Source organism: Strongylocentrotus purpuratus, unplaced genomic scaffold (assembly GCF_000002235.5).
Source record: "Strongylocentrotus purpuratus isolate Spur 01 unplaced genomic scaffold, Spur_5.0 spur5_scaffold_12, whole genome shotgun sequence".
Taxonomy (NCBI): domain Eukaryota; kingdom Metazoa; phylum Echinodermata; class Echinoidea; order Camarodonta; family Strongylocentrotidae; genus Strongylocentrotus; species Strongylocentrotus purpuratus.
In genome coordinates, this window is record NW_022145597.1 from 16,754,287 (window position 1) to 16,777,192 (window position 22,906).

General features: G+C 35.7%; 1 protein-coding gene across 1 annotated transcript; it reads right to left on the reverse strand.

The window, feature by feature from the left end:
* Positions 1–13,012: 13,012 nt before the first annotated feature.
* On the reverse strand, positions 13,013–22,831 carry LOC105439321 (adhesion G protein-coupled receptor E3-like). The gene is made up of 9 exons (XM_030981395.1): positions 22,743–22,831; positions 21,623–21,722; positions 20,954–21,104; positions 20,529–20,595; positions 19,742–19,808; positions 17,811–17,896; positions 16,207–16,333; positions 15,430–15,471; positions 13,013–13,153 (listed from the first exon to the last, which is right to left on the reverse strand). Exons 1-9 carry the CDS (start codon positions 22,811–22,813, stop codon positions 13,013–13,015), a joined length of 852 nt encoding a protein of 283 aa, XP_030837255.1. The 5' UTR covers positions 22,814–22,831.
* Positions 22,832–22,906: the final 75 nt, after the last annotated feature.

A 22,906-nucleotide genomic window follows, 5' to 3' on the forward strand; every position in this document is an offset into this window, starting at 1 on the left:
ATCTGAAAGACATGACTCAGTTTCGAACCTGCGCCCTCGGCTGAATCAGTTTGTAACTGTTATTGTTGGCTGGATTACAGGCACACGCCGCAATGCATATGGAGTTTTTTTTTGTTAACACTTTAAATTTTGTCAATGACCATTTATATGAAGAAAGAGGAAAATATGGCCAAGCTTTGAATTCTATGATTTTCTTTTAAAGGAAATATACTCTCCTGATCAAACTGAGAGAAAGCAATTATACGAAGAATGAGAAACTTAGGACACTATATACGACTGCAAAGTAGTACAGGATGTTTTATACAAAAAGCTAAGAGATAACAAAATATACAGACAAAACAAGCAAACTTTCATTGAATGCAGAAATGTAATTAATATTCCATCTCATGAATATTGAATGATGAGTGCGGTGATGTTTAATACTTGGATCTATCTTCTTTTGTATATTGTCTTTGATTGATCATGTTGATAAGGTTCATAACAGTACTAGGTTTAAAAAAGCTCAATTTATGTTTGCAGGATAATCACGACTTTCAGGTTTTTAACTGTCCCTTCTGTTCTGCGGGCATTACCGTCTTAAACATAATAACACAAAAATAAAAAAAAAAAAAAAAGAAAACAATAAAAGCAAAGACAACAAGAAGAAAAACAAATCAACAACAAAAATTAAAATAAAATAAAAGCACAATAATGGTTGCTTGTTTTGAAAGTTCCACGTGTTCAATCTTACCCGACACTAGACGAAATACTGGAAGGAATTCGAGAGTAAACTTAGATGGTAACGCACGAGACGTACATTGGGTACTGGAGTATATACATAAGTTTATGTTGTCACAACAACTTCAAATGATCTGTCATATTATCCCCTTAGAAATGTACGCAATTTTCGGTTGAAATTTCCCTTTATGTAACGACATCACACTTTTAAAGTGGAATTAACCTCTCGACTATGAAGCATTATCATGACATAGAGAGTAAAAAAACGCTTCATATGATATAAAAAGCATTGCTGTAGACCAGGGAAGCTGCCATTTTGTCGACATGTCCCTTTAAAGTTTCGGGTTGTCACGTATCGCAAGAAGAACTGATGTAGCGTGCGGCGAGCGCGCCGCGCGCGCGTTATATGCAATACACGTCCTCGAAAACCAAGGGGTAATCGTTTCATCGGTTACCCGACCAACACAATCGCAATTGAATATTCAAGCTATAGGTAGCAGCTCTGAAGGTGGAGAAATTGCTGGACAAGAATTACAATTACAAGTACGCCAGGCAAAATCGATGTGAATTGCAGTAATAAGTTGATATTTAAACAAAAAAAATTAATATTTTTTTACCACGCTTCATTTTCGGACAGCATTGGTTTCTCCCGACATTTCCATTTCATATCTGATAAGTTTTGTTGTTGATATGAGTATTGAAATTAAATAATGTGCAAAATATGCGTGACTGCTAAAGCATGTGTATGCTACAATGCTTATCAACTAGGGTACCTACGCCCTTAAGTCATAAGTGACAGTAATGAGGATTAATGCCCCACAAAAGGGCACTAATATAGCACATCGACACGGTTTTGATCCTGGGGCCTCACAGTTACGAGGCCATTGCTGTGTCACTGAACCATGACTGTACGCAGCGGGGGCTAGGGTAGGGGGCAGTTTTTATAAATTAAAAAAAACACAGAAAATGCAATAAATTTTCAATAATTTATTGCATTTTACCCCAGTTCCCAACATAAAAAAAATCTTCTGTGTGCCCATGCCTAGAGCCATAATGCATGGCAGTCCAGATGATTTTGTTTATGTTGGGGATCGGGGCAAAATGCAATAAATTAATGAAAATTTATTGCATTTTCTGGGTTTTTTTTTTATTTATGGAAACTGCCCCCTACCCTAGCCCCCGCTGCGTACAGTCATGGTTTAGTGACAAAGCAACGGCCTCGTAACTATGAGGCCCCATGATAAAAACCGTGTCGATGTGCTATATTAGTGCCCTTTTGTGGGGCATTAATCCTCAGTACTGTCATTATACTATTATCTATATATTTTCTTATAATTATTTTTAAAATAATTCCATAAATTGGGGTAAAACTAAAATATTCCAACTTTATGAGCGACAGTGTATTAGTGCACGTTATAACGCAACGTAAAAAAACTCATCGCTTATACCTGCGACCGTCATATAGGCCATTAAAAACACACATTGATAACACAACAAGAATCAATTATTGCGTAATTACATGAGTGCCCCTGAAAGACATTAAAGAAAGAATCGAATGTAATATTGAAAGGAAGAAATAATAGATTAAGGAGAGGGTGTGTGTGTGTGTGTGTTGGAGGGGAGGGGTGGAAATGGTATATGACACAACCCCCTTTGTATCCCCCTTTCCGCTAAATGTTGTTCAGTCATCAAGAGAAGTCTCCTTTTGGTAACTGAAATAATGCTACGCCGCAGAAAAAAAAGCCCTCTCAGGATTTTCAGTATCAATAATACAAACAGGAGGTTGCTATGTGAGTTACTACAAAGATCGGATTTATGAGCTTCAATTTCTATTTGATTTTTCATTTTTATCTTTATCGTCCTGCGCTGTATTGGACGACAATATTGATTTTCCTATTTTGTATCGTTATTACATGTATTCCATAGCTGGTGTCTTCATTTTGTATCTAAATTTAAGTTGCAACGGAGACGATACTTTTTCTTAACCTATCAATTCCAAGTTAAATTTTTAACACAAAACACGTAAAACTTTTACAGTATAGAAACAACTTAAAACCCGTCATTACTAGTGTAAAGGAAGGATTAGACCACACTGCAAGGTCACTACACAGGTGGTTATCTCATCAACTCAGCTCTCAACTAACATAAGAAAAAGAGGATCATGGGGGATCAACAGGCACCGATTGGGGAAGTTTTCTATATAGAGGGAGCAAGTAGCTAAAGGTAGGACAGTGGGGCTTTAATGTACGGTGTCTCATGTGATTTTGAAAACTATTTGAAACGTCAGAAGCGTTCGAAGGGCTTATTGTGATGCGGCATTCATGTTTTAGACCTTTTATAAGATATGCGTTAGACCATACCATTCCTACTAAATTTCTTACCAGTCTTGATACTCATTTATAGTTACGCACCACTCTGTTTTGATTTAACGTTTTTTTTGTATTACTAAATCAGTATCATATATTTGCCTATGAATTTATATGCGAGATAATTCACGATGATGTATTTTTTCTGACTGAAATAAATAAAATGATATGTTCTTTTGGCTTATAAATATTTTTTAGAATGACTCTTATTCGGTACTACAAATCTGTTAAAGTGGTTATATGGTACGACATCGTTGTCTACATTTGTCTGCTTGTATGTGTGTATTGGGTTTTTACAGACGTGTATCAGTCAGATATGATTATTTATGTCTGGGGACCGACCTTTAAATGTCACCATCCGAAAGACGTGACTCAGTTTCGAACCTGCGTCCTCGGCTGATTCAGTTTGTTACTGTTATTGTTAGCTGGTTTACAGGCGCACGCCACAACGTCTAGGGAGATTTAAAAAAATACACTTTAAATGTTATCATAGACCATTTTTATGAAGAAAGAAGAAAATATGTCCAAGCTTTAGATATTAATGATGAATTTTATGATTTTCTTTTAAAGGAAAAATACTCTCCTGATCAAACTGAGAGAAAGCAATTATACGAACAATAAGAAACTTAGGATAATGTAAACGACTGCAAAGTCGGAGTAGTACAGGATGTCACAAACAGCTAAGATATAACAAAATAAACAAACACAACAAGCAACCATTCATTAATATTTCATCTTATTACTATTGAATAAATTAATTATTTGGAGTCCTGTGATGTTCAAAACTTGGATCTATCTTCTTTTGTATAATGTCTTTGATTGATCATTTTGATTAGGTTCATAACAGTACTAGGTTTAAAAAAGTTATTTCCCCTCTTTTTTTCATTCTTGAATACATGTTTAATTGTTTTCCTAAAAATGAGGACCTTAAGCTTTACAAGCTCCGCACCTTTTTTTTAGGTTCCTCCACTTCGTCTCAAATCATGATCTAATTAAGAATGATTATTTTGTTAATTTTTTTTTTATAATGATGCAATGCACATTATGTTCACTAAAGACGTATATATTAACATCATTTTAAAATTGCACCATTATTATTGTACCGCTTTTGGTAATGCCCTGCTTTATTTTGTTTGTGTTATATATATGTATAATTATGTGAGAAAGTGGAAAATACATTTGAACCTAAATTGAACCTATATATTTGTGTCTGTCTCTTCTTTTCCCTTTCTCTCTATTTCCCACTCTTCCTGTTTTTCCGTCTCTTCTTTTACCTCTCTCGCTCTTCCTCTCTCTCTCCCTCTCTCTGCCTCCCACTCCATCTCTGTGTCCCTCCCTCTCTTTCCCTCTTCCATTTTCCCTTTCTTCCTCGTCCCGTCTACGCTTTTGCTCTCTCTTTCTCTATCTTCCTCACATACTGAGTACGTTTTTCTCTCTCTTTTTTTCCCTAGAATAGTCTAAATAAATACACCCTTAAATTATACCATTATTTCCTTTCAGTAATAATTGATTACATAATGTGTAATTGTATGAGTAATTCTTGATTTTATTTTCTCTGTTACATGCTCTTATTTCCTTGTACCTGATATTTGTAATCTTTTAATCTGTGATAATTTCCGCAATTTGACTTTTAGCCGCGTTGGATCTATCTTAGAATATGTTTGTATATTATTGTTGCTATTATTTGTATTTGCCTCTTTACATCATTTGCTAATAAACATAAGCTGAAACACCTTGTGTTGGATTGAATTGAATTAAATATTAATGTCAGTCTTGGAAGCACTGAATCAATATCCCTGAAGCTGTCCATACCATCAAATCATTCCTATTCGTTCGTCTCATTATTCATGCCGTGTGTAGAACCCTGGTCACACCAATGAGACACAAGACCGACGAGAGACCGAACAAAGGTTACATTACCCCTCGAATGGGTTAGAGTCAATCGGTTTGGGGTCGGTGTGGCAGGGTAACCGAGATATTCGCCAAGAAGCGGGGATATATTGGCAGTTAGTATCATGCATATTTTACTGTAATCATTGAAAGGTTTAAATCAATTTTTTAAAAGCATCTAAATTTACCTCACTTACAACATTTCCTTGAAAGGGTGGGGGTATGTGTGTGTGTGTGTTTGCGTGAGTGTGTGTGTGTGTGTGTGTTTGTGTGTGTGTTTGCGTATGTGTTTGACAAATTTTGTAATTGTTTTAAATGGACCTGTTTTATTGTAATGATTTTGTCCCCTTTTTTACTACTGGCAACCACCATTACTAATCTTGTAAAAAATGAATTAAATAAACATCTTTTTAATGAAATGAGGTCATGTTATCTTCTTTTTAATTAAATTTGAACCACTGTATATGTCAATGTTGGTTTTTTTAACCTTATTTCATGTTTGCCTATACAACTATTTAAATGTTAAAATTACAGAAAATTTTCCGGACTTTTTGCTTTGTTCTTTTTTAAATTAATAAAAGCCGAAGTTTAATTGACTTAAATTGCATTTGCGTTAAATGCATTATCCAAGAGACAATGTTGTTTACTGGTGGAGGCTCTTCACATCAGTTACAAAATGAGAGAAAAATTCGCCTATTCGCAAATTGATCACCACAAGCCCCTACCGTAAGCCTAAGGTGTTGATGAAGAAGTATTTTAAAATATAACTACTATGACCGGAAAGGTGATCTTTGATGACGTATCAATCAGAGAGAAAGGAATTACTGTTCGTCTCATGATGGAATTTCTAGTTCAAGCTATGTATTGATCCGAAGAAAAAATCCTTTTGGCTGGTCTCCCGGTCGCGAATTTGCGATTCCCAAACCATTCAGCTATGGGAAAAATTTTGAGCAATGTGATTGGTTAAAAAAAGTTATAAAGACACGCCCACATCGACGCGAGCCATCTCATCATGACGGTGCGAATGTGTCTGGATAATGGATAACAGTGGGCCTGTATGTGCCTGTAGCTAGCTCGCGTGTGAAGTGCATTGTACCTAACAACATAGCATATGTGCAGTCCTGAGTGTTTTGTTGAGCCTAGCCATGCATTGTTTGAACATAGACAATAACACAAGTTACATGTAGATTTAGATGATAGATCTTTTAAGTTAGATACAAGTATGTTCTAATGAAATATAGATATCGATTGGATGATTTTTATTTTTTAATTTTTTAGATCTAGACCCTAGATCCATAGACCTATGATAACAAATAAAAAATGGAACATTATTTATTGGGGGAGGGGGGGGGGTCTAACTTTGCTAGTCTAGATGTCTATGTATAAATGAGAGCTTGAGTCTGGGGAGGGGGGGGGGAGGGGATGCAGAGAGTCCCAGCAGTTGTTCTAATAATCAGAGTTTGATGAAAGGATTAGGCATTACAAAATGTCCAGGTCAGAAATCCTCAAACAGATTAAAATGGTAGAACTAGAGAAAGTTTCCAAAATTAAATTAATTCATCTCGACTATACATGTAGATCTAGCCATGAGTATTGATCAAACAGGATAGACTACAGGATATCACATTTTTGGTGGCTAATTCTTCTTAAAAGTGCATTAACAAACTGGCAAATGTAATTGTATTAATGATCTGAGTATAATTCCTTTCATTGCAGGATACTCTCCCTATTGAGTATGAATACCATCTCTGCTCGTTACTGATACACACCTTCAGTAGCAAAATTCTAAGGCATCTGAGTAGTATGCAGGCACATATACACAGTCTGAATCGTGAGACTACAGTAGGCCATTTCATGTAGATAGACTTCCCTCAGACATGATATCTTTCGTAAAGTGTCAAATTAGAGTCTGTGCTTGCAGACTAACATTGTGAGTGTTTGTGTGTCTGTGTCAGCTGTGAGCGAGCCCGAGTGTGCAGTAAATGATGTAATATTTATTTCTTCTCTCGACCAATCACGTTGCTCATAAAGTCTCCCATAGCTGAATGGTTTGGGAATCGCAAATTCGCCCCCCGGTCCCCAACTCCCATCTTTGCTCAGCCCCCCCCCCCTATTTATATGTTAACGTCCTTGCATAGAACACACATGCGCGTGCGCACGTCATTCACTAAAACAGTATTACTTTCATGCACAAGTAGGTAATTAAATAATGGGAAAGCTTTTTAAAATTCAGCTTTAAAACAAAATTAGAGATAGAGACTAGAGAAAATCTTAACAAAGTACGACATTGATAAGTTCCTTGATAGTACTAATGGAACCTGTACCGATGCACACAAAACATATCATCCGCACGTCATTCACTAAAATAGTATTTCTTTCTTGCACCAGTGGGTAATTAATTAATGGGAAAGCTTTTTGAAATTCAGCTTTAAAAAAAATAGAGATAGAGACCAGAAAGAATCTTAACAAAGTACGACATTGATAAGTTCCTTGATAGTACTAATGGAACCTGTACCGATGCACACAAAACATATCATCCGATTCGCGTACAACTATTAAAGTTACCACTACCGGACACTGTAAAATTGTGCAAAGTATACATTTATTGAAAGTGCTATAAAATACATGTAATATAAAAGACAAAGGCAGTTTAATTAACATTTTCCTCATATTACGAGCCGTATCATTCTGTTGTCATCTGTTGTCAGCCTATCTAGTCATGAATTCCCTGCAAGTTTGCCCTTATGAAAAAGAGTTGGGTAAAACCTGACCCATGTTGGGTATATAAAAAGCATACAAACATGCATCGGGTAACATTTTAACCCAATAGTACTTAATTTTCCCTAATTTTCGGTAAATTTTATCAGATTCTTTGTATGCTCATGATGTGCTCCTTTTACTTAACAGAGGTGAAACATATCCCAATTCTTTTTAGATTGTGTAATATTAACGAACCTATACAGTTTTCAGGATACAACACTTTTTATTGTAATGATCAGGATTGTTAATTTTGTTTAAGTTACAAAATGTATTTATTTAAGGGTCAACGTTGAGTATCGGTACGGCAAACGTCCATGAGGCACGAACACACATTCCCTGCCCCGTTCCCAAGGCACTTTCATCGAAAACTTAAATTATAACCTAAACATGTTTGATTAACACATGGATCTGTTTGTATATTACTCATTATATGCAATGTTGAAACAGGATACTAAGCATTGTACTTGAGTACAGAGTTCGATTGAGTAAAACACATGAAATATCTTATACCGATTTGGACTGTGCTATTCTTTGCGATACTCAATTTCACGTAATGTCTTATGAGTTGACAAGTAACAAGTGATCATGACTAAATTACTCTTTTATTACTAAAGTCTTTAAATCCAATTTAAAGATGATATTTCTGTTATCCGCATTGTATTTTTACAACATCGAACATGCATTATTGTGTTACATTGAAATAATTGTCCATTTGAATTAGCTGTGGTTGATAAACGAAATTATAATAATGCCTAAAATGGTTTAACGTTCTACTGGTAGTTTTTGAAAGATACCGGTGGAGGCCTCTTCAGTATATGCCCCCTTTATAATACCACAACAAAAATCAATAACTATAACAGAATTTTCTTTGACGCCCTGGATGCATTCTATTTCTATATCCGCCAGATTTCGACCCTTTTAAAAAAATGGATATACCGATGGGTCAGTCATTCTAGAATGCATTGGGGCTATTCCCCTCCCACACGCTCCCATTTCAGCTACCCCCCCCTTTCAGCCAACGGTTGATTCAGTACTGAGTGAAATTATTTGTTGTTTATTGACCAAACAATTAAGTGTACTTTACGCTGTGTTTGAAAAACTATGTAACGAGAAGTAAATCAAAAGTGCTCTAAAGAATTTTGTTATCGTGACAAAACTAAGCAGTTAAAATTTCATCGCAAGATATTGACAATAAGCCCCGTTCTAATGCTGTCAAATGAGCAAAATATTGATTGACAAACCCGAGCGTATGACATAAGGGACAAGGGCACTAAAATTCCCCCTCCATTTATTTTGCCTTCTTTATCATGCTTTTTTTTCTTCTTCTCACGATGTTACATATACTCTATGACACACCCTAAAAGCTCATGTTAAATCAACATTTAAAATAGCCGAGGAAATGCCAGATTCAGCAGTGGCAGAATCCATCATTTTAGAATTGTAAGTGTACCCTAATATGAAAATGTTGCCACTCTTTGGCCCTTATAAAGTGTGATTTAACGCTCAAGCTATAAAGTGCATTAGTTATATTGATTTTCTAAAAATTGTAAATTCTTTCCTGGATTATTTTTAACATCGAAATTAGGTGACAGTCTGATATGTTTTTGCTTTCTATTCTAATTTACTTAATATCAAGATATCTTAAAGTGCTTACAAGTTGGCTGAGCATAATATATATAACTAAACAATGGATTTGCGAACAATAAATATATTGTATACTAATCTATAATTGAAATGATAAAACCTTCCTTAAGTTATATTCAACCATTTCAATCTACAAAATTCAATCTGTAAATCCACAACGAGATGATGGTATTTCTAGCAGGTGCATTCTCAATCATAACGAATGGTCTTATCTTCATGTGCCTCAATAGTATATAATACATGTACATGTACATACATCTCTCTGGTGCCGAATTTAAATGTAAATAATATAATTATTACAATATTAACTATAGCCATTAGAAAATATTTAACATTTCTGAATTTTCACATTCTTCGAGATAACTCGTGTTAAATAACCGTCATTTCTAGGATACTTGATAGAAAATATAGACCCTTTTTCTTTTTACAGATAAAATAGGAACACGTGATTTTACAAACATGCGTGTATTTGCGTGTACATGCGTGTACATGCGTGTATTTGAAATCGGTTAATACGATTTTTTTTTTACATTTAAGACATATAATCCATGATATTCATGCTACATATGAGGCACTAAGAGGTGCTTTCTATATGACAAATCGTATGTATAAGAATTACTATATATATACATGAATACACCAACAATTTGCAAAACTTGTATGAGGGCGTGCGCACTGCAAGCCATCTGTATAAATATGTCCCGTGTAAACTTTAATGCTCATGCCTGACCACGATTCACAAAATTTGATTTCATTTTTGGACAGCATTGGTTTCTCCCGACATTTCCATTTCATTTCTGATAAGTTTTGTTGTTGATATGAGTATTAAAATTAAATAATGTGCAAAATTTTTCTATAATCGTAGCATGTAACTGTTACAATGATTTTTTTTTGCTAAATGGTGAAAATGATGACAGATACTACGTGCCATATTGCAACAAATACTGAAATAACTTTACAACATTGGTTAAAAAAACACATCTTTATCACATGGCCTGAATATTATCATTTCTAGTTACAAATTACAAATTTAAAAATGTAACACACACACACATAATATACTATTGATAAATCCAATACCTAATTTAGTGAAAAACCATTTGACATGCCTGAAAGTGACTTCGGGGATATAATTTATACATCGAAAAAGGACACAAAGTTTAATATCTGAATTAATATCAACGTGCGATTTAAAACCCTTACAAACTACTTCTTGTGATATTTTCAGTCATAAAAATGGTGATACCATTTAAATGCCCTTCATAGTTACACGACATTCTAATTAGTTCCCTTGAAATACATGTAAGTAAACTACAAAACTAAACTTAAACGAAATCACGAAAACATATTTAATGGAAGAGAAAGTGAGAATTGCGATATCTGAGTAAATTACAAAATGCAAACTACACATTCCAGAAAATACAGCATACGTAACAAAATTTACATCTTCGTTGAACCTGAGAAAAATTCAGAGCGAAAGACTCATTTTTTGAAAGACATTGAATATTTAGCACACGAGCATTAGATGAAAGACTTTTAAAGAAAAGCCATGTAAATTACATACAGTACTACAAACGAAAAAGCAAAAAAAAATAATGTAATTGGTTATTACACCAATATTATTTTGCTTATTACACCAATATTAGTAAGCTAAATAAACAAAATATCAGAAAAAAACAACAAAGTATTATATAACTTTTATAACCATACTCATTCATCGAATTTCGTTTATTTTCCTGAAAATTTGTCTCACATTTGTTTTAGTTCCCTTCCCTTCCCGCCGATCTATTTTGCTTAGTTGTGTGCATCTTAAACATGTTATTTTCTACTTAATATTAATTGACAAAATCTGTGAGATTACATTCCAGACAAGCATATAGGCCTACAATATGTAAACAGACATGGTTAATTTTGTGAAATCCACTCCAAATCTTAGAGGAATCCACTCTAAATTATAGAGGAAACCACTCCAAATCATAATGTAATCCACTCCAAATCATAATGGAATCCACTCCAAATCATAATGGAATCCACTCCAAATCATAATGGAATCCGCTCCATATCATAATGGAATCCGCTCCAAATCATAGTGGAATCCACTCCAAATCATAATGGAATCCACTCCAAATCATAGTGGAACCCACTCCAAATCATTATGGAATTCGCTCCAAATCATAGTGAAATCCACTCCAAATTAGTGGTTTGAATCATACTCCTTGGAAGTAGATTCCACTCTGTGTTTCTCTGTGTTGATTCCACTACCAACACGGCATAATCCGTATATGACTCCAAAAAGAGAAGATTTTATCTCCGATACATTTAAAATGAACGAAATTTATATATGCCTAATTTACACATTTATTTACAATGATATCAGATCTTCTATGCGACATTATTTGTTCCTTAAATTTGATAATTATCTACCTCTCCGTCTGTTAATGATAGAAGATCTATGACCTATACATTTGTTTAATAGTTTTAAATATTAAATAAATGATGTTAAATTTAAATGAGATTAATTTCTATTAATTGTCCTTACACTTCTAATAAACGATTTCTCTGATTTTAATTACAATAACAATTTTTTTATGGTAGCCAAAATAGGCGTGATGGCTCATTGATAGAGCAGTGGTCTCGTAACCGGGCTCGAAAGCAACTCGATGCGCAAGTGCCCTTTGGTAAGGAATTAATCCTCATTACTTAGTTTATTTTGAGTCAATATAACTTGAAAATATTTAATGATACCGATGAAAACCCTAACTTCGTCTTAATGATTATGCTATTTTATTAACCCTCTTGTTTAAACATGGTTTAATTCATTAATAGACTAACTCACACCCCATTCACAGTGGCCTCAAACACCGCGACAGCAGCGGGACTGTCCCGCTGCTGTCGCGGTGTTGTCTTCAGTGTGAAGGCTCGGACCCGTTATAAACTATCGCGGGATAACACCGCCTCGCGATAACGCCGCGACAAACTATCGCTAGGCTCGCCTAGCTACAGCAGCGGGACAGTCCCGCTGCTGTCGCGGTGTTTACTCAGTGTGAAGGCTCTCCGCTATAACACCGCGACAAACACGTGTGATTTGTTTACTTACCTATCACTGACCTCTTTTCTCCAGCAATGGGGAACATAAAGTGAAATAGAAATAAAGTAACCAGTGGATTCAAATTGATTTTATTATTATGTAGATTTATAATTATCCAAATAAAAATATTTCACACTTCAAAAATTAAAATATTCTGACTGGAAGCAATAAAAATGCTAGTTTTTTAAAAAGTAATATGATCGAGGATACAAAAAGCAACTTGACATGTTTACCCTAAAACCCCGCGCTGAAGTATTTCCGGTCATATCGGGGTCACTCGCGGGTCATGAGCCATGCATACACGTGTTTGTTACGGAGGTAATAAAAATCACCCGCTGCAGCGTGAATGGGTACATGATATTTATCCCGCTGCTGCAGCGGGGTAATTTTTCTACTGTGAATGCATTTGTAGCGGTGTTATGGCGGTGTCGCCGCTCCGCTACAACGCCGCTACAAATTTCAAAACCACTGTGAATGGGGTATTAGAGGTATAAACAAATTGTCCAGATTACGTAATTGTTTCGGGGACCGGTTCCACGAATTCTGTTTAATGAACTTCTCCCAGCTTGGATTCTGTGGCATGAGAAATACCCGTTAACTCGGTTCGACCAATGCCAGTGGTCGAGGTTTTCATGGCCCACTTGGACGAGTCGACTGTCTTGCGCTTGCGGCCGATTACCTTCTGGACCTGTCAGGTGGTTAATGGCGAAATCAATTATTTAATTATGTTAGTGTTGTTTATTTAAAGAACATATCCGAACTGAAAAATAAAATGGATTAATTATATATCAACGGAAAGCTTATAAACCATACCTTACGATAACATCAATTGCATGCCATCTTAATGTCTGTCAGAGGACTATCAGCTCTCTGAAAAGTCAAAATCTAAAGTTTTGAAAATCGGAACTTTTCAACCGAAAACTTCTTATGGACTTGATGGAGTACGTAAATTCACAATGACTTTGCGTTAATTAAGCACGGCTCATCGCCACAGCTATATAGATAAACCGGTCGGGTCCACGTGTAATGTCGTCACTGTATCTTCAACAAAATTGACCCCTGTTGACCCGTACTTTGGACGGGTGCGGAAAATGAGGTATTAATTTGCTTTCGTGCAATAATGAAAGGGTAAATACTTTTTGTTTCTTTATATGTTTTTTTTCTCATTCATTCAGTTTCCCTTTTAAACAAGATTTTTAACATCACGACGAATAGACAGGAATCTGTCAGTTTAGGTCGCTTTGGACATGAATTTGGAGTTGATTTAGCGGTATGAAAGACAAATATTAATAAATTATGATAATTCGAACATGGTTTATTATGGATATACACACAAAGAAATAAAAGGTGTTCTTGGGGAGTAAACAGAAATTGGATAAATAGGGCACCCCCTATAACACCTTTTAGGGAGTAAAACACGGAAATACGAAAGGGTGTATATTTGAGGGATGTAATTTTACATCCTATTTTAGTCAGACGAACTCTGATTGGTCAGTGCATATGCGCATGCGCAACAGCAATGGCACATCGTGTCGATATAGGTACTGCCAAATGAAGGAAAATTAGCATAATTTACATTAGTCATGTTAGGGCAATTATCATGTTTCAGTTGGGCATATCATTTGTGTGAAAGTTATCCGAAAAGGTGTTGTACCAAAGGTTATATTTGATAATTTAATGAAATTGACAGAAGTGTTGTTTTAATAACTAGTACATAGTTGTCTTCTTATACGTGTAAGTATTAGGGAAGATATTCGGTAAGGCAGGATTGTGAATTTAGGTAATTCCATTACATTTGAACCGATACGTCTAGCCATAAATAGTTCTTACAGTCTGCACTTATGTTGAGATCACACTAACTGTTGTTTAGGTAAGCATGAAAGCCTTTCGACATATAACTCGACATTCTGGTCTGATTTCTTTAGAACAGTGAAACGTAGACAAAAGGGTGAGAATCAGTGACTGTTAGGTGATTACGAAGCATGGATGATTGATTGCTCGAGGGATGATCAATTGGTTGATGCTGTGCATAAGAAGGGTTATTTGAATATCATGACCACTTTATTCGTGAACCAATCACCCCCCCCCCCACACGCACACACAAATACACACACACGCACACATACGCACGCGAGCACAAAACACTCGCGCGCGCACGCAAGCACATAAATGCAGTGAGTGAAATTTGAAGTCAATACTAAAGACAATACGGGAAACCCTGTGAACGCATCCATAGACCTGACGGTTATTTGTTATATAAATTCATAGTTTGTTTAATATTTGTTAAAATATTTTGGGTATGGTGTTCCTAATTATAAAGTGTTAAAGCCATCGGGACGAGGGGGTGGGTCAGCACCATTTTTTATTAGATGTAAAAATGTGAATTGACAAGACATGATCGGGGAGGGGCATGCGTAACGGGGGAAGGCATCATTTAGTTTTCATGTCCCTTTCCCTTCCCTTCCTCACCCTTTTTCAATTTGTAGTTTTCTTTTTGCTAATTGATTTGGAGCAATCCCCCCACCCTCCCCCCCCCACACACACACAAACCTCGTAGCTAGCCACTGGTTTGATTCAAGTCTATATACATATCAAAACTGTCGATTCACTAAACGTTCATAGCTTGTGATTTCGTAACGTTTCGCATCATTGTTTACGACGGAGCAAACGGAAACCAAAATAACTTCACAGGATGATAAAATAAGACAATCTGAACAAGTTGAGATTAAAGAGAAGATAAAGTTCTGGTAAAGATGCGACATGTAACTTTCTGAGCTCCCTAATTATATCTATCAAAAACAGGAGGATTATCGTAGTAGAAATATACTATTGAGAATGATTGCTCTTGTAAATAACCTAATATTCGAAATATGACAAGAAATAGTCGAGAAAGTGATGAAGCTTCATAGTCGATATGAAAGAGGGAGGAAGAAAGGCTTTTTGTTTTGTTAAAACGTATCTCACCTCTGGATGCATGATGCACTGAAACACGAAGAACAGGGGTCCCTGATGACCAACAAGTATAATAAACGATGGTTAAGATAGAAGCAAGACGTTTATTACCTGATTACAGTACTAAAAACAACTTTTAAAAATGTGAAACTTTTAACTGTTTGGATTAAAAGTTTGTACACAAAAGGCAATAGTCTTGATGTGAATGGAACATTAACGATGGGATAACATGAGATCCTGATTAAAACAAGGCAATTTTTTGTTTTCTTCAACTCTATGAAATATATAGCTATGTCGATACTAGAAAAGTAATCCCATGGAAACGTCATGAAACTCGAAGATGATATTTTTTGTATAGGTTTGAATCTTCCTTCTAGATATCTAGATCTTTCTAATTACCTATGGATTGAAACTTGCCCAGATTTTATTTCCACTCCAAATCTTAATACATGTATGTTTCAATTTTGCTCAAGTATTATTATTCTAGTTCTTGTTGTTGTTGCTGTAGTTGCTGTTGTTGTTACTTCTTGTTCTTCTTCTACTTCTTGTTATTATCATTATGATAAATGTTATTATCATAATCATTCTTATCATTGTTAACATCATAATTATTATTACTATCAGTATTATTAGTCTCATTTTTGTCATTATTATTAATACATGTATTATTATTAATATCATCATAACTGTTATTAAATTATGTTGATATGTTGTAGTGTTGTAATGTTGTTGTCGTTTGCTGATGTGATGTTTTTGTAGTTGTTTGTCTGTTTGCTTGCTTGTTCTTACTTGCAGTGCGTTGAGTAGGATGAATAACCACTGCAAGAAGACATTTTTGAACGAAGCTTGTAGCAGAGCAAACATCCAAGTCATTCCCATCATAGGCATCATGATCAACAAAGCACGAGCTGTAGCCCTGCAAATTGATAATGTATATACTTTCATTATATTGCTACGACTACCGTCCCTCGGATAGGAGGTTAAATGGAGGCATCATGTAGAGGAGAGTTACCACCTGTGCACGCTAAGAATCCTCTGCACTATACAGGGAAAAGAGACACGATGATTGAAGTAGTTCATTTCGCTTTTCACCTCCCAGACACAGAGACGTCAAAATACTTATTTCATAATATAATTTGCATAATAATTCATTGCTACAAGACGTTTTCATTAAACGGTTGGTATTATGTTTACTTTCCGGCAGCCAATCACAGCCCGAGTTTTTTTGCGCGCTTTGTTCCTTTAGCTTCCGTTTATAATCCAATCCCGGCTTTCTGTTCATTCTTGTAAATTTCTTTGGTGGATGCAAAACAAAAATCTTTAGTATTTCTGTATTTGTTGCTATTCTTCGAATTTGTAGTACTAATCATATATTTCATCATTTACCACATCATTATTCTTCATTTTCTTTTATTACTATTGCAAATATATTGATGTTGCTACTCCACATGTAGTCGTCAAATGAAATTGAGTATGCACCATATGTAACGTCTTTAAAAGAACACCATCCTGAACTTATCAGCTCCGCTGCTTTTAAATCTTCGTTATCTTTTTTTGTTCTTCTACACACGGATTTTCCGGATAACATGGTATAAAGTCAAACATTTACCAGAAACAAAACTCTCACTTATTACGTTAATATGTCTTATGGGCAGTCGCGTACGGGGGGGGGGGGGGGGGGGGGGGGGGGGGGGGGGGGGGGGTTTGGGGTTAAACCCCCCTTGAGTTTTTTTATGTGTATGTTTGTGTTTGATTTGTGTGAAACCCCCCCCCCCCTTTTGATTTTTTGTTTTGTTTGTTTTTGTATAAAAAAAAATAAAAAAATAATGCAAATGGATGACCTAAAAAAGGTGACCTTACCTCCCCCCCCCCCCCCCAACGGAACAAAATGTCAAAATTTCAAATTTCGAGAACCCCCCCCCCAAAAAAAAGTGTCTTCTTACCCCCCCCCCCCCCCCCCCACTGAGCGACTTTTCAGCTGACTTAGTCGGTGCGATTTTTTTTTGGACCCCCCCCCCAAAAAAAAAAGGTGTCCGCTTACCCCCCCCCCCCCGATTGAGCGACTTTTTGGCCGGCGCGATTTTCAAATTTTCCTGAGTCGTTTCGAAATTTTGGGCCCGATTTTAACCCCCCCCCCCTTGAAAAAATCCTGCGTACGCCACTGCTTATAGGCATGCAAAAAAACAAGCATTTCCATTTCAATAACCGTCAAGAAAGTACCTTTAAAGACTTAAAGCTGTCAGTCATCGGTTCCTTACTTACAAGCAAGTGCATACCTTCTCATTAGTCAAGTAAAGAAATCCTCAACATAAACAAATATAATTCAAATTTTAATCTTTCATAAAGAAGCGTAATCTTGTATTTCTCCTGTATAATTAAGGTTCTTGACTTACTTGAGTCTGTCATTTTCGCTCTTCTTTGTGTTCGCCTTGAGAGAGATAAATGTGCGCATGATCAGAGACAGTAGAACGGTGTTAACCTGTAGCCATGGCAAAGAAATATACATAATGAAATATTAGTCCGTTTTTAAAATAAGTATAATTAGTATCGGCTAAAAGATTCATCGATCTGTTGCCCAAATGTTCAATAACATTTACATTCAACTGAGAGTGAACTATAGCACTGTGGTATGTTGTGAAGGCTCTTGACTAACATAATTATGAGAGGTCCCGGTTCGATCCTTGCTCGGTGCATACACGTCATCCTTAGATATTTGGACAAGATGTTCGGCCCACATTTGTCCCTCAGTCTTGTCCAAGATGTATTTTGGCCAGAAGGGGAATAAAAAACACACCATGTTTTCCAATTCCGCAGCTGGTTTACTGGCAAAGCTATAATTATAATATTTCCTATCTTGTCTTCCTTATCATTTTTTAAATCTTTATCATTTCTTCAATGATCTTTGATATTTTCTTACAATATAAAATATGTAATGCGTATACTTGTTGAGGGGTCTTTTTTGATAAGCCAATTAGTGCTTTTCATGAACCTGCCACTATTATTCATATGTATAATATAGTATAATAATATTTAATTTGTATATAGCGCTTAATACAAATGTCTCTAAGCGCTTTACAAATATACTATTGGTTATTGATTTGTAAAATTGTTTTTAAAGTATAAATACAATATATTGAATTGAATTATATTTCTCCCGGCTCGTCGAACGTGATGTTATTTTCAGAGGACACTTGTTACTAAAGGTTGGTGATTAAGTCATTGCCTTTCCTTTGAAATGCACGTGCCGTAACACTAGACTGTTCTAAACTGGGCCGGATATGGAATGAACATGTGCTATATTTACTCGAGACACTAAAACCAAATACCCTGGATCTCGACCACAGGAATATTCCCAACAACAACCAAGCATTAAAGGTGAAATTCAAAGAAAATCACAATTATGTCAACTAATGTATCTCTAAAAAACTGGTAAGCTAACAGATGGACATCGTACAAGGTTTAGGTCAACTACATTTCGGGTGATTTATATAAATACAAATACAACCACCTCCATATAGCTGGGATATACGAGAGATTCGCCAGAAAAATAACGATGTTTTAATGACGTCACTATATGGACCAATACTCCCCAAGCAGACAACATCCCATAAAGAATGAACATAATTGCAAAGCTAATATTTGTCGAATTATAATGAGTTTAGTATATATAAATGTAATGTCATGTCAAACCATTCAAAAGGGGATATGACCCGATTCTGATAACTAAAATATTTTGCTTGTAAATACACAAGATAGGGGTTAATTAACAATCAAAGAAACCAGACTTTCAAATTGAACCCCCCCCTCCGGAATGATATTAAGGACGGCATTTATTCCCTCTTGAAACGCCGAACATACCGCGGTGTGTGCAGCTGAATATACAATCGAGTATTATTTTGTTTACAAGCGACAATTCCTTTATTTTTGTATCGCTGCATTTGTCATCAAAATAAAAACATGCGCGGGGTTTAGAGTGAGGCAATAGATTATACATTTAGCCTGCCGGTAGTGAAGTAAGAGAAAGAACTTAAGAGAAGATGAAAACACAGACACTGGAAATGTGTGAGAAGTCATGGGACATCGTCTGTTTGTGCAAATCATGTCCATAGTGTGATATTACACATCTCAGCAGCGTTCGAAGAGCTCTGCAGGTGCTATGCCGGGGCTGTATTTAAGCATTTTGTAATTTATAATAATCATTACTTCGAATGTTTCTAAGCATTGAATTCTGATAACCTTGTCGAATCAAAGTTTCAACGTTGCAATCATGAAAATAAAGTTAGTTTTAAGTCAATGAATATCTACTGTTTGGTATACTACTTACCGCTACGACAAGACACACCTCTGCAAGCCAAATCCACATGGTTCCGTATTGCACGTTCAACCAGCAGCTATTGAAAAGAAAGGTGATGCATTTCAAAATTGTTACAAATAAAGTTGACTACTAGTTGCGTTATCATTATTACATTGTGAAAGGTACTGATTAGAAAGAATTGGGAAAGGTTGATTATGCAGTACATTCCAATGCAGATTTTTAGGTTAATTAGAATCAAATACACTACATACAGAAATGTCAATATGGGACTACACCCACACATGTGACAGTCTTTGTTTTTTAATAGTTATTTCTTATCCATAATCTCGGTTTCTACTCATAATATATGGTTTATCATTTTGTATTATGATAATAATATATTTGAAATACATGTGTTAAATTTTAATTTGTAATATGTATGAGATGTTTTAACGGAATAAAAAGACTTTAACAAAAAGTTAGTTGGTTTGTTTTATACCTTCCAGCAAATTCTCCTCATAGTTTCAATTTGGGGCATTGAATGACACAATTTTCAGAAGCATTTCTACTAGATTCTTCTTCTAACGTGATAAGCAAAGAATGGAAAAGCTCATAAATAATTGTTTTCATCTATACCAAATATTTAAACTTTCTTTCAGTTGCAAATCTGTCCTAAAGATTTAGAAGTTTGCAAGTTTGCGATTGATTGGATGACTTGCAATCAATCCAGATCAATCGCACTTCTTTTTACGAGACAAGGCCCAGGATTATAATTGGTTTATTTTGAATACCAGTCGTTATTCTAGTAAATACTTACGCACATTCACCACCATAGCCATCAATCACACTTCCCATCATTACGGCTATCATCACACATGGAATGCCTATTGGGGAAAAGAAAAACAGAGTCCATATTATTCTCATTTATGAATCAACGCCCAATTGCATTTTTAATGATTGAACAAAAGTAGTCATAGTACGTGTTCCCATGAGCGTATTGGCCTTTTTTCTTAATGAGCCAACCTTTTGCTGGGGCCTAATGGTACTATCATATACTACCAACAAAACCAACACTATCACTACCACCAGTTATGCTTCCAATCCTTATCCCAGACGCAAATCAAATACTACTTGACTGGGCCTTGTGGGTACGAGATGCCTTGCTGAGAGGCTATGTAGCACCACCAACACCACCACCATCACCACCACCCACTACCAATATTAATTACTACCAATCCTTACCCCAAACGCAGAGTAAGATCACCCAACCCTTGGCTGGGGCCTTGTGAGTCCGGGAGGCTTTGCGGTGAAGCAGTGTCCCTTCAAGGATCATTGAGATGCAGTAAGCCGTCAACAAATAGTGCATGATACCAGCTATGGCCCGACAGATACCCTTTGGTGTTGGATGGGTGTGTAATAGGTAGACATAGTTATTTTATTTCTTTAATAAGACGTGTTATTCTGAGAAGAAAAAAAAGATTATCAATAAACACCATTGTCCGGTATGGTTTATTGTCCCAGACATCATGGGTAAATGTTTCTGGCAAAGTTGTCCAGAATGGATATTGTATTGGAGATTGGGTACAAGTTTTGGGGAAAGTTAATGGTAAGCGAACTGGCATGGGTGATTGGCCTGGAGGCATTAGGTAATTATCGTTACTATCATTACAATTGATGTGATTTGATTTGATTTATTGGTATTATGATCATTGTTTTTTTTATTATGATTATGATTATTATTATTTCGGTATTTATCCGGGAACTCTCCTAGAGGTCCCGTGTGGTTTAGCTGTTAAGCATGAGTTAATGTTCAGAGGCAATGTTCTAAAAAATGTTCTTAAGTTGTTTCCGTAGACTCGGACATATTCTCAATAGGCCTACTTGGTCAATGGCGACCTATTATTTGTTTACCTTATGTTCGGTCTGGCCCATGAACAACATCACCAGTTGGGCCAAGGCCAGTGAGATGGCAAGGCAGATGTGAACTTTGACCTGGTCAGAGGTGTACAATCTACAGGTCAAATCATTAAAATTAATTTAAATCAAATCAATGAATAAACAATGAACTCCAAATTTTGGATTTTCTTCGAGTAGAGGCAAACATAAATCTTAACTTTAATAGTTGGAATTACACAACCAACATGTCAAATCGAATTGAATCAGGTCGAAAAAATGTATAATAATAATAATAGTAAATCGTCAGTTTCGTATTATCTTTATGGCGAGACAGTTGGAACATTGACCCGGTCAGAAATGTACCACCATTTAAGCCAATGTAATTAAATTAGGGCCTTCTATTATAAAGATTTGCGTCAATCGCAACTTTAAATTAATCGCAACTGCATACTTAAGAGATAGCAGTTGAAATTAATTTCAAGTTTCGATTGATTCAAGTCAATCAAAATTCTTTATATGACTTGTATAGATCCTTTTTGGAAAGAGGATTTTACTGTCAGGGTGTCCCGCCTCTTAAATGAGAGATAAATGTCTGAATGAATCTAAGGAAATCAATTTATTGACCAAAAAAAAACTTTATTCACCAACAGTTCAAAACCAATCCAATGAAATCCAATCAATTTATCGATAATAAATCCTCGATTTAAAATTATGATATGAACATTGGACCCCAAAATCTGGGAGCGATGATTCTGCCGAAGGTAACATATATGTATATATATATAATCAAACCTGTCTATAAAGGCCACCCATGTGAGACACAAAAAGTGGTAATTGTGGTAATTCTAGATAGGTTGCTACTAAGATAGGTTTGCCTGTATCTCAAACTTTGTGACAATTAATGTCATATTTATCTGTGATGTCCTGCTCAGGTCAAGTCTTCGTCCTGGGTTGCATGTGTTATTTTGAATGCATGTCTGTCACCGACTGAGTAATGTGATAAAAGATGAATGAAGCAAATGTCTTGCCAAATATGATGGTGCTGCAACATTGATTTGAACCCTGTACAACGTGGTTCGCAGTCCAGAGACTTATCCACTAGACTTCAAAACCTGTAATAAATGGATGAACTTACTTGAGATAGGTGAATATGATGACGGAGAGGAAGAGGGCGAAGATGGAGATGGAATTGAAGATTCGAGTCATTAAAGTCTGGATCTGAAGGTTGGCATCGTCAATCGCACAATCCTGTATTCGATTTTGTGTTTGCAAAAAATAAAAAACGAAGAAAGGAAGAAA